This window comes from Solanum verrucosum, unplaced genomic scaffold (genome assembly GCF_900185275.1).
Source record: "Solanum verrucosum unplaced genomic scaffold, falcon-dt-bn FXZP01000144.1, whole genome shotgun sequence".
Lineage (NCBI taxonomy): Eukaryota > Viridiplantae > Streptophyta > Magnoliopsida > Solanales > Solanaceae > Solanum > Solanum verrucosum.
The window spans coordinates 60,705-74,843 of NW_026020773.1; the positions used below are offsets into that span (position 1 = coordinate 60,705).

Consider the following 14,139-nt stretch of genomic DNA (forward strand, 5'->3'; position numbering starts at 1 on the left):
AAATTAAAACATTAAAATATGACCATGAAAAGGTGACTTGGGCTTGCTATGTAATAGCCTTAACCCTACAAGAAAAGGTCAGCCTAATGAATTTAGCCAACAACTCCTCTCAAAGGACAAGTAGGCTTAGCCTTATCAAGATATCTAATCTATAGAAAAGATTAAAAAACATTATCCAATTATTCTTCACCAGTACCACTCTTTTATAAAATTATAATTAGGAGTATGTCCATCTGGCTGTCATTTTGAAGTGACATTAGCCTAACTAGTAATAGTTCAAAAGTCGCTGGACCGTCCATTCTTATCTAGAGTTATTAGATTTGAGTTATGAATATGAAAAAATTCTATTAGGACTCACTCTGAAAGTCCAAATGGATCTTGTAGTGCTTGATTCGGGTTAAGTTGGTGTTGCAATGTGGACTTTGGACACCAGATGATGAAAAATCAAAAAAAGTTATTAAAAAATGCTTCACACAAAGAATAAATACTTCCTTTGTCTCAAAATAATTATCGTGTTTTTATTTATTTATATGCCTCTTAAAAAAGCAATAACAAAGAAAATATTTTAATTATTTTAGGATAAACTATCTTATTAGACATACATCACTACTATATATACTAATATTATCTTTACTTTCAAACAATTACATATATTACCACTTTTAATATTTTATACCATATATTAATATATTATTTGAAGATACAATTAGATTATTAGATACCCACATACCTTAAAATTAGGATTGATTAATTATCTGCTTAATTAACTCTTTCACTCCAAATCAACCATTATCTCTTAATTCTCCCCTCCCATATTTATCACTCAATTATGTCTCCTCCTTTATGATTCAGGAATTTCATTCCAACAATAGCTAATCTACTCTCTTCTTCTCAAGATATCATCACCATGGCCGACAAATTCTCCTGAACCCAAATATTATTATGTATTGTTCATTTATAACTAGATCAAATCAATAACTGCTACAGAGAAAACTTTAATTCAGAGTGGGTCTTGATTGTTTGTCTCCGGAAGAAATGGATCTTAGTTTTGATTATGTTATGCCACAACGCAAAAGGATCAGAGGGAGTATTGTAGAGAGCTTTTGTTTGTTGGTGTTCTTCTAAGGCTTTCTTTGGTTACCGTGACATGGATTTGGTAGTACCAATATTACTTTGATATAGCCCTTGAAACATGTGTATCCAATAAGTAGTAATCTTAATTAAGATTTGAGTTGTATTTTTAGTAATGGGGTGTCTGACCATGTATATGTATCCACCATTAAATTTTGGATACATGATTTTTAACAACACGATGATATTAATGATACGACAGATATTCTTTAGTCATGATTTGTTCCTAAATTCATGTGATTCAACTACATTTCATATTTAGATACACATAATTAAATGTATATGCTTATTATGTATTCGAGATACATGTTTTTGGATATAACGTATGAAATTTAAATACACATAATTAGATGTATATGCTTTTTCTTTTTGTATATTCCATATTTAGATACACATAATTAGATGTATATGCTTACTATGTATTCGAGATACATGTTTTTGGATATAACATATGCAATTGATACTTGATACATCAAATTAGTACTATATATAAATAGATACATAAAATTAATACTAGATACCTATAACAAATACATGAAATTAATGCTAGATACTTCTATGATACATATGAATGTACTTGCAGGACACTCATGTATCTAAGTGTTTAGTTTGTTGGATACATCATATATTGATATAGATATATCAAATTAATGAATTTATTATTTTAAGAGTAATAATTTGAAATTAATCAAATTGCATTACCAAGATATACATGTTTTTATCTTATATTAATAATATATATTAATGAATTTACTATTTCAAAGAATAATAAAATGAAATTAATTATCTATGTATTTTGAAAATCCTCAATTACTCCTCTAATTAAGGAAATCAGTTCCAACCAATTAATTTAACTAAATAAATTTTGTATCTCAATTTTAAAATTCGACAGATACTGCATGTATCTCATGGATTCAGACTCATGTATCTTAAGCATAAAATATGGTACATGAAGTAATATTTGAAACTATTGAGAATCTTAATAATTAAGACCTAAACTAGTGGGATTTATGTGGTTTGCCCATTATTTTATCCTCTTAAAATATTGTATCATGTACATCTTATTAAATGTTTGTAAGTTAAAATTAAGAGAGAAAAAACTACTTTATTTTAGTTTAGTTTCTATGATAAGTATTTTGAATAAGATAGTTTTAGTAAATATGACAAATATTATTGAGATGGAGGGGGTATGATTTTGTCTTAAATTGGAAAATTTTGTGGTTTCTCTCTTAAATTATTTTGGTATTTATTTAGTTTTGGATTTTCCAAAATATTTTGCATTAATTTATTGGTATATAATTAATTTCGAAATTATTTTATCCAATCAATTATCGTAATAATAGAATTATTATCTTATATAAAATATGTGATAAAATAATTTTACGAAATATTTCATAAAATATTCTTACTTATTTCATTCTACATATCAATAAAGGCTATCTAATCTATAACTCAGTTATTGAAATACACAAGGTTGTAATTCTACACTTTAATACAGTTTAAAGTGTGTATAATTATAAATTAATTAAACAATAACCAACATCAATTATCTAAGATGTTCCTATGACGCACATTAATTAGTAACCTAATTAAAATAGTGGCTAACCTACAATTATATCCCTAGATTATATGAACCTTTTCTATTCATTTGGGTTTTGGCTCTATTAGGATAAAAGAATATTGATATGAGGAGCGTTATATATTAAAGAATACATTTTTGATACGTTCGCAATAAAAGAAAAGGATTCATATGACTGAAAAATATGTTATATTAAAATCCAATTCATTTTATGTATATTTATGTATTATTGTGTCTCCTTGGCCGGGCTCGGTCCGGCCCAGATTAAACCCATGCAACCCTTGTATTGTCTGATGGCCAGCCCGAGGTTGCTCTACAGCCCGGCCCACTTAGGATTGAACACACCGCGCCTTCATCCAGGGGCGCACCCACATAGAGTGTGTCGGGTGCTCGAGCACCCATTAACATCGTCTAGAAATATATATCTATGTAAAAATTAAGAGGTATTTGTATAAAATTAACATAGAGCATTCAATGAACAAATGATCTGACTGGTCCATTGGTTCTTTGGTGGGTGTTTAAGGCTCTTTTAGTGTTGATTCATCCACAACTTTAAAATCCTAGATCCACCACTGCCTTCATCACTTTGTCGTCATCTTTATAACTATATTGTTCATGGAGTTTCGAACTTTGAATCCTATACATCTTTTTAAAAATATTTTACTTGAATAGGTAATATATTGAAAACAATTTATTTTTTTATCTATGCAAGGTAGAGAAAGATTTGCATTTACCCATCCTCCTTGAATTTCATTTTTAGCGATTATACAGGTAAGGACGGATCTAGGTAGGGTTAAGAGAGTTCTTTCGAACTTCTTCGATAAGAAGTTATATGGAATATATAACAGACTTTTATGTTATGTGTATATAGAGTACTAAAAGTTGATTCAATGATTTGGCGGATTCAAAATTTACTTTAAAGTTTCAAGTTCAAATTTCAAGCATTATATTTTTATTTTTTAAACGAGACAAGATATTCATTACAACTAATTCACATTAAATACAGTATATCTGTTTTTATTGTCGTATTCTACCGTATAAAATTATGAAACAATTTGTCTATTTCAAAACCTTCATTTATTTTGTTTGTTTTTTTATTAATTTTTTAGAAAACCTTCATTTATTTTGTTTGTTTTTTTATTAATTTTTTAGAAGGATCGCATTTAAAGTCGGGCATTAAAAATAAAATACTCAAATAATATGCCACGTCAACCTCATATCGATATCTTCTTTATCTAATCCCATGGATAAGATAATTTATAGTACATTTTGGGCCCATTAATCCATTAAATACATCACCATCATAATGATTATAACAAAAATTATAATAACCGTTAGATTAAATCAAATTTGATCATCAACGGTCCTAAGATCATGAGCTGTTAGCACGTGAATCTTTTGCTTAATAAAGAGAGAATAAACAAAAGCACACAATGGGTATTTGCCGCGTTACACTTTTTACACCATGTTTGGATTGATCATTTTATCTCTTTTTTCACATGGTACACAAAACGACGACGCTTTGTTAAACACAAAACGACGACTCTTTAAAAAAAAAAAAAACTCCATTATCAGAACTCAGAAGTCATCTAGTCCGGGTTACCGCCGGCAACCAGAGACCGCCGTTCATGGCGGTTTCGAACCCAACGGATCGGCACTTTACGGTGTATGCCTGATTCGATGGAGGTAAAAACAACGCCGGAGTGTTCGTCGACGAAGTGATATTCGACATCCGTTTGTACGGACCGAGCCATTTGTTCTGCATGAAACGGTGTTTCCTCCATGGAGGAAGGTGCAGTTCTCCGCTTTTCAACGATCGTCTAGCGGCATCGCTCATTGTTCTCAGTATCTGCTTTAATTCTTCGCTTTTTCCGACGAAAACCTTCGGTAGCAACTGCGATAACCGTCCGTAGAAGTTCGTCGGTCTCGCGATCTCGAATTCCGCGGCGAAATCCAAATCGACGAAGTAACGAGTTTGACTGTTAACGGCGTCCGATCGGACAACATCGATGAACTCATAGTTCCCGGCGGTAAGTCCACCGGAGCTCTCCCATTTTGCTTTACATACAGCAGCATTATAACCAAAATCTCTTAAACACATCATTACATTCCTTCTGAGTACCGATTTACTCGATTTCAAACACGAATAAACTTCTAACGCTTTAAATACATGAGAACACAGCACATTCCTAAACAAATCTGTATCGCTTTGAAAAATCATCTCCGGTACGTTATCAACTGACAACTCATCTAACTCAGTATTGGAGTTATCATTTTCCGACGACTGATTTTGATCCAAATCATCAGGGAAACCAAAAACGAGACCGGAAAAGCTAGGTGAAACGACGTCGCTATTAGCATCGGCGCTGTGTTCACTGCCGCTGCTGATGTAACCGAGTTCCCGGAGATCGGCGCCGACGATTCGAGCTTTCACTTTATCGTTTAACGGGTCCGTAACTCTCTTCATTCTGCCATTTCCGGACATTTTTGTCTTCTTCAATTTTTGTGAAGAAAATATATTAAAATTGTTTAAAACTTTTTAATTTAGGATAAATTAAGATAGAAGGTTTGGTTATATATAGAGGGGAGAAGTTTGTGGGGTTATACCTAATTAGCGAATATTCGAAAGAAGCTACGCCCTCAAAAAAAAAATGATTTTACTATTTTTATCTATGGAGCCAAATAGATTTTTGCTTTTAATATGAATTTTAATTTTATTTTTTTATTTTTTTTATCTATAAGATATCAAAACAAGGTCTTATAATGACGTCATTTGGCTAATTTTATGTTGGTTAATATTATCACAAATTTTTTTGAAAAGAAACTAATACAATAATTACAATCATATATTGAACCCAATATCTATTTGAGCTTTTACCTTGTAAAGAAAAAAAATAAGATTTATTTATATTTTATCTTGTTTAATCTTATTTATGGAATTATACCGAGTGAAATAAGGAATATGCTTTCTTGTAGGTAGAGTTATATATTTATAATAATTATGACTAAAAAGATGTAATAACTTAAAAAAACAAGAAATTAATGTGGAAATTGTATTAAAATTAGATATACTCCATGATTTTATGTTTGAGAGTTGAGACAATAAGAGTTCGGTTAATTTGAACAAACAAATATTTATATAGTTAATATAATATTTGATCTTCAAACCATTGCATTATTAATACTACATAATACGACATTTTGGTTGGTAAGATATTGTATAATCGACGGTATAATAGTAGAAATATAAAGAATAGGTGTGTTGACAAAAAAATATTTGCATAGTTAGAGTCTGAAAAGAACAAAGTTTACGTACGCAAATTTTATCTTTATCTCAGAAATAAAGAGATTATTTTTTATAGATACTCGAATAAAGTAAAGCATATTAGTGTTGACTATAAAAGAATACAATTAATTAGCATTTATTTTTGCATAAATAAGTTTAAGAACGAAAACCAACCTAAGCACGTAGAATATAAAGAAAATAAATGTGGTCTTATAATAATTTATATATCATTATCTACTGTCTAATTATTGTGTACCATATTTGTTACATAAATATAAATAGTTCATAAGCCAAACCATCATCAGCACCTAGATTAGAAAAATAAAACGTGTGGTTTTATAATAATAACAATTTACATAAAAAAAATTATTTTATAATATATTTTTACACTATAATCTTTACATTATTGCATTAATAATTCTAAAGAAACCAAAGCCTCACCACCTAGAATATTAAAAAGTACTCCATTAGTTTAGCAATAATTCACATATTGTTATCATTATCCTGATTATAACTTTCGTGGAGTATTAAGGATCCGTTTGTTCATAAAATAATATTCCTTATTAGGGGATATTTTCTTGGTTCCAATTTATTTTTTAAAAATAAAAACTAATTAATTACGTAAATATTTTTATTATATTTATTAATTTTATCTATAGTTTGAAATAATCATATATTATTTTATAATTTAATAATTTTATATCAGATTTCAAGTTAGACATACAAGTGAATCACATTAGATACACGTTATATACATGTATCTAGTATGATTCACATTTGAAATACCCTATAAACAAACGAGATTTGTTTATGTATCCCAAATATATAAAAATCATATTATATGTGTATATGATATACCAGATATAAGAGTGAGATATGAGAACGACGAACAAGATTAGAGAGAGGAAAGCAAAATTAGTCTATTTATCATAATACATGTGAATTCACTTGGATTCAGTGTATCTAGAATAAATTACTCTTAATTTTGATCCTATATATTTGAGATACATGTATCTAGATGTATTTTGATGGATCGAAATTCATTAAGATAATTATTATTACTATATTAACATATATCTAAATATTATATTATATACTTTATAAGATAAGTATAAATTAAAAAGGGGAGTGAACTGACACCTGAAAAAGGATATACTGAGTTGTATACCAGTAAAGGGCAGGGGTAAAATTGGTAATATCGAGTTTGTAGGGGGGCATATCCAAAAATGCGATAAGATTATTCTTGTCGTACATACCTGAGACGTGGTGTTCTCTTATTGGTCCACGTATAATTGAGCCATGTGAAGCATTTGTTACGCACGTGAATGTCACGTGAAGACAAAAGAAGTTGAAAAGGGATTTAAATCGTACTCATTTTTGGTTTTGGTACAGTTCATGTACAAGACTATTAATAGGTTGACTCTTTGGAAATTAGGAAGGTTAGGGGAAGAGTAAAATAGACACTACTCTCTCGGATTCATATTAGTTGTTCACGTTATATCGCATTTGATACTTATTATGATAGAGTGATAAGTAGTTATTTACGTTATAACATATTTGATACTTATGATGATAGAGTGATGAATATATCTTTACAAATTAATCAAAAAGTTGGTGTTTGAATCATAGTTATATAAAGTAACCTTTATTAAGGGCCCGTTTGGCCATGCGATATGGAATCATGAGATGAAATTGAAGTTTTGTTTGGACATGCGATATGAAATTTTTGTGTTGTATATATTCTCATAAATATAAAAATTCCATAAGTTGTAAAACTATTAAAATAACCCCAATTATTTATTCAATCTTATCAAAGAAACAAAAAATTATAAAATCGCGTAATAAATTATTACAAAGCTATTTGTTCTCCACTTAAGTAATTTTTTCATCTAACTTTAATTTAATAAATAAAATTGAACATAAATTGTAGTGTACTAGTCTTTAATATAATTCTCCCACATAGTACGGACAATAATAAATTTAAAAAAAAAAATTGAACATAAATTTTTGTCGGTGAGAATAATAAATTTTAAAAAGTAATGATGTGATTATAAATTTTATTTACATATGAAATAAATGGTTAGTAGATATAAATGTGGGGTTGTTTTAACAAAATATAATCTCGTGGATCAATTTTTGTATTAAAATATTTCAAATCATGATATGGAATTCCCATATAATTCCATATCATGATTTTTGGAGAATATGAAATCACATCTCATGATATGAAATCATGAAATGGAATCAGCGTAAAATCGCATGTCTAAACGCTGATTCCATCTCACGATATCATATCATGATATGGTATCGCATGACCAAACAGCTACAAAGAATAAGGGTAAAGTTATAGTATTGATTATGTGCTCAGTTGAATTTAGTGACTTTGATTAAAATTTTATATTTTTTGCTGAATTATTTTACTTGTCACATTTTTTTATTTACATATTTTTAGAAAAATAATGTGTTTTGACTCTCTCTAATCATTTAAAATATTAATCTTTCTTCAATGAGTATTCTCTCTAGACGGAGAAAGGCTGGAATACTATAACATCTGACAGAAAAAAAAAGACAAAATGTAGGTTTCAAATTCTAACCTCGCCTCTCAGTATCTGCTTTAATTTCATTTTGTGTATTTTAATTTAATTTGTCATAAGAGAAGAATTTGTTTTAAAAAGAATGACCTTTTTATCTTTTTAATCTGTTTAAAAAAGAATGACCTCTTTTCTTTTGGTAACATTTTAATTTCAGCTTTCCACATGGTGTGTTTAAGGCTACAAGATTAAAGGGTACATTTAACAGAACTCTAATTTAGAATCACAAGATTAAAAAGTCTTTTTTATTTTCTTAAATTTCGTGTGAAATCAAATTAAGTCATTCTTTGTAAAACGGAAGGAGTAATAATATATGCCATGCTATCTTCAGAACACTTGGTAGATGAGATGATGTAGAGTTTTGGAGTGACCTATAAAAAACTGACAGATGAAATGATGTAGAAATTTTTGGATGTATTTAAATGGATGGTTATTGTGTTATGCCTTCCTTGTGTTAGAAGAAAGTTTGCTGGCATTTGTGGGTTCACAAACATTTTGACACGTTTCTCCAATTTAGAAATCCCAAGCTAACACCACGTATTATCAGGTGGATACGACATTTCTTCTTTAAAAAAGAGGATCCGGAGAAGATTACGGGGTGAAAAATCAAATGCTTGATTAATGAAATGAAAGTTTAGATAAGTAATTAATCAGTGTAGAGTGCCTTAGACTTCCAAATTTGAAGGGTTCCATTTTCTAAAGCAATAATATTTTTTGGTTGGAAAAGTATAATGAATACTATTTCTACAAAAGATGAACTTTTAATATAAAAGAAATAATTATTAGAAAATGTTGAAAACATCATAAGTATTAGGAGTGTACAAGTCAAATTGAACCGACGAATCAAATCAAACCGAAAAAAAAAAAACCAATTTATGGTTTGGCGGTTGGAAAAAAAAACTGATCACTCTTGATTTGGTTTGGTATTTAAAGAAAAAAAAGTCAAACTAAACCCAAATCAAATCAACATAATTTATTTTATTTATAGATAAAAAATATTATTTATAATTTACTTTGTTAATAGATTTTTAGTTAGCTTATAGTTTTCAATATTTATATATTTTATTTCAAATTTAGGCTTGAAATTTTTTTGTATATATATATATATAATTTTATTTTATTTATAGATAAAAAACATTATTTATAATTTACTTTGTTAATATATTTTTAGTTAGTTTATAGTTTTCATTGTTTATATATTTTATTTCAAATTTGGGCTTGGAAAATTTGTAAATATTTTATTTTGTATTTATATCCGAAGTTACAATTATATTGTTATAAATTTTCAAATTCAAAGTTAACAATTTACTTTGTAAATATTTTATTTTGTATTCAGTTTGCATGTAGCCTTTAATCTTATTAATTTAACATAATGAGCGTTGATATTTCAAAAAAAAAGATTGTACTCATGTGAACTTTACCGTATTTTCTAAAATTTCTATTCATTTAACATTTTTTAAGTTTAATTTATCACACATGTAAGTGAAAATATATTTGATCTCCTTTTTAAACACCGTATAGTTGTAAAAAACCGAAAAAACTGATTAAAGCCGAAACCGAAAAAACTGACTTTATGTGGTTTGATTTGGTTTTTAAATTTAATAAACCGATTGATTTAGGTTTTTTTTAATTAAAAATCAAACTAAACCGACCTATGTACGCCCAGTAATATGTGGTCGAGAAAGATTATACGAAATGATTATATTATTAATTGATTGAATTCAAATTAAGAAGATATTGATTATAACAAAGTTATTCTTTACATCAAAAGCTAGAAAAATACACTTTATTAAATCATTCATTATTACTTTTTTAATAGTTTAATGTTATTATTCAATTTTGATCTCAAGCCACTACAACTGAATTTGAGTCGCACTTGTGATCAATTAAGCTACTAAGATAATCCGAATAGACAAATTACTTCTTTTTTTATTATTAGACAAGGACCTTACATGCGGAATTTTATATTTTGCATTTGTAAAGATAAGAATTATTTTAGCATGGTCCCGAGATTACAATTCCGAAATAACTTTATTCACAAACCAAATGACAATAACTTTTCTATCATTGCAAGCCCTTTCCTTTCAGGCAAAGATTTTGGCCATTCAAATCCATTTGTCTAATAGCCAATCTTCTTCAAAATGACAAATTTCAAATTCATATTATATACTCCTTCCGTCCCATTTTATGTGAGGTAATTTGACTTGACACAGAATTTAAGAAAGAGAGGAAGACTTTTAAAACTCGTGGTCCAAAATAAATGATAAAAATTTGTGTGGCTATAAATAATTTCATTAAGGGTAAAATAGACATTTTATAATTAAATTATTACTTAATATAGAAATGCGTCATTCTTTTTTAGACGGACAAGATCCAAGGTGTCGAATTGAGCAATTATAGGACACATCTTTAGCAAAACTGCAGTAAAATTTCAAACTACAAAAAAATGCTAATAATGAAGGCCAGTCATCATTCTGAACTTATGGTAAAGGCAGTGTATACAAACACATACTGTCAAAATTGAAATCTTGATTAACAAAGGGAAAAAAGAAAAAAAAAACCACAAACTAGTCTGGACATTCCGAAAGAACCACTTAAGCAGAAGCACCAGATGCCTTGCCTTTCTTCTTTTGAAGTTTCTTCATATAGAATTCCAACTCTTTCCCTTCCAAAATGTACCTGTCAGTTTCAGTTGAGCCAAATCAGCAAGAGTAGCGAAATGCAAAAATAAGATTTGGGGCGGGGAGAGGGATTACTGGGACTAAACTTACCCATCAGCTCGGCCACATTGACCAGGGCGGGATGAGATGCAGGCATATAGCCTACCAGAGCTGAATTGCTCTTCAAGGTGACTATCAAGTGTACGATCCTTCTGGCGTTTCTCAATTTTCCGGACTACATGGTTGCTCTTCTTAGCTTCCTCAGCTGGAGCAGCAGCTTCACCCTCCTTCAATGTGGCCATAAGAAATGTATCAGTATATACACGAGGAAATATTTCATACACTTCTCACACGTCACTTAACCAAACAGAATTACAAATCATTGAACGGAGTCACTAGCTAAAATTCACATATAGAGAAAAAGATCGATCATTATGGCAGGAGAAGAAACAAATCTAGGATGACATTAGAAAGCAGTCTATAGATCCTTTCCCTAAATAACATTAAGTAGAACAGTGTGACTATGTTGAGGTACCTCGGTTGTAGTTTCCTTCTTAGCGGCCCCCTTCTTTTTCCTACCAATGTCAACGCCATAGTGCTGGAGGTACCACTGTTTAAAGGGTGCAGCATCAACTTGAACGATTGCACTCTTGACAAGAGTTTGTGTGCGGACAAGCTCATTGTTCGAGGCATTGTAAACCACATCAAGGATACGAGTCTTGCGTGTGACTGCCTCACTACCCCATGAATAATTTCCTGTATCCAATCTCAGTGCCCTCCACTTCACATTACCACCTCGCACACGAATTCGTCTGACTGTCTTGTTACTGGAAATCTTGGTATTAGCTGATTGGCGTCCAAGCTCGTACCTTTACAGAATAAAAATAAGATAAGCAAATTGACACAAACTCAATATGTGCAGCCCGAAATCTTGGTGTGCGTAATAGGTACAATGAAATTGACTTCTTAGATAAAGTTACTTTTCCACACATTTTAGCTCCACGACAGTCATTTTGTCTTACACTTAAAAATAATACACAGTAAACTACCACTACGCTCTGATTTTCTAGTATCTAAAAATAGCATAGTTAGTCAAATTATCACCATATAGCTTAATTGCCCAGAGGTACTCTTTAGTTACAAACAAGAAACATAAAATCAAACTCCATTTTTACACCAGCAATTAATCAACCCCAAGAATAGTGTTAAGTAGAATGTCCTTGATTCAATAGGTGAACCTATGAAGCTCAACAAAACTTGACCAGTCGTTTTATAACCCCTAAGGAACAACAAACCAGACAACACCACAATCAAAATGAATTCAAAGTGAAATACGGTGTAGCTAAAAAACAAAAAGCTCACAAAAGCCACAAGGTAAGCGCTTTAAGCAAAAAGCAAGAAGCAAAGTGCACAAGCACATGTAATATATATTATTTTCAAAATGGAATAGAAAACTGGAATCAGTATGGCAGAGATGAATCTAAAACTTGTGCATGACAGGACTACTAATAATCATATAACAAGATGATTAGTAGGACAAATTTTTTTACCTACATTTTCTCTTTATTCTTTTCCATATTCTAAACTCAGATTCAACAGTAATCCACCATTTCTCACTAAAGAACACATTTTTCCCTCATGGAAACAGCCTCTCTACCTCCCTGAGATAGGGATAAGGTCTACGTATACTGTATCCTCCCACAACCCACCAGTGGGATTACATTTGCTATGTTGTTTTTTTTAGAAGTGAGAATTATCTAAAGCATATCACTTCACAAGTAAGCAAGCCTATGTTTTGCATTACTTCTCCATGGCGATTAAAAAAAAAAGGTAATGAATGAATCATTACAAATTCTGGCATTTCATTAAAAGAAGACAGGCTAATGAACACACACGCCAGTCAATCAACTATGTTCCAACATTAAACTAGTTCCAATTGCACATACATCAATCAATCAACTCAACCTAAGACTAGGTAACTCAGCATATACAACAACAACAACATACACGGCATAATTCACAAGTGAGTCGCCAGAAACTAGGATGTACGCAAACCTTAACTAAATATGTGAGATAGAGAGAATGTTTCCGATAGACCTCAAATACACATACATATATATACACATAATATATAACGAGATAGGGGGTAAATTAACATTAAAAAATTTTGAACGAAAAACGAAAAACTGACTTTCGCTTCTTCCTCCAAGTTTTCTGCTTGCCACCAGTGGCACGTCTCTTGTGCATAGAATCTCTTGAGATACCTTTACAGCATACATAAAGAAAATACATAAAATTATCAAATTCATCATATATATTTTTTCAAATAGTTATAACACGAAACTGTACGAAGATAATAACATCAAATGAATCTGCAGAAACAGCAAAAATGGAAGAAAATTTGAGATAATTACCCATGGTTGCTGAGAGCTTAGCCGACCTTACTCCTTCACTCTGCTCTCCTCCTTGTAGTGATGAAAAGATAACTAAAAACCTAGCTTTAATTTGGGCCTTAACTAATTTTGGGCTTAGTTAAAATCACAGTCATTCATGGGCTTTTCAATAATATGGTAAATCATCCCAAATAGTTTTTGGGCCAAAATTTTAGTTTTTACGTTCTTATAAAAAGTTAAAACGTGGGAAAAACTATCATACCATATATACTAGGGCGGAATGACCTGGGAAATCCTCATATTTATCAGTTTGTCAACTAAACCCTTAAACTTAACACAATATTTCAAACCCCTTTCTCATCTAATCATTGTGCGTGTAATACACTCAGGTCTCCTTTTACGACCAAATCTTAGTTTGTTGAAAGCCTTCGATGGCTTCCTTCTAAAAACATCAATTTTTATTTGGGTATAGACGGTATCTCTTTATTCTTCGTGATAT

At 30.2% G+C, this 14,139-nt stretch overlaps 2 protein-coding genes across 2 annotated transcripts; both read right to left on the reverse strand.

The window, feature by feature from the left end:
- Positions 1-4,096: 4,096 nt before the first annotated feature.
- LOC125812903 (uncharacterized) lies at positions 4,097-5,255 on the reverse strand. Its single transcript, XM_049492369.1, has one exon. It carries the CDS (start codon positions 5,193-5,195, stop codon positions 4,296-4,298), a length of 900 nt encoding a protein of 299 aa, XP_049348326.1. The 5' UTR covers positions 5,196-5,255; the 3' UTR covers positions 4,097-4,295.
- A 5,756-nt stretch (positions 5,256-11,011) lies between these two features.
- LOC125813000 (40S ribosomal protein S8-2) lies at positions 11,012-13,730 on the reverse strand. The gene is made up of 5 exons (XM_049492490.1): positions 13,662-13,730; positions 13,439-13,511; positions 11,783-12,116; positions 11,359-11,534; positions 11,012-11,266 (listed from the first exon to the last, which is right to left on the reverse strand). The coding sequence occupies exons 1-5, from the start codon at positions 13,663-13,665 to the stop codon at positions 11,182-11,184; spliced, it is 672 nt and encodes a 223-aa protein (XP_049348447.1). The 5' UTR covers positions 13,666-13,730; the 3' UTR covers positions 11,012-11,181.
- Positions 13,731-14,139: the final 409 nt, after the last annotated feature.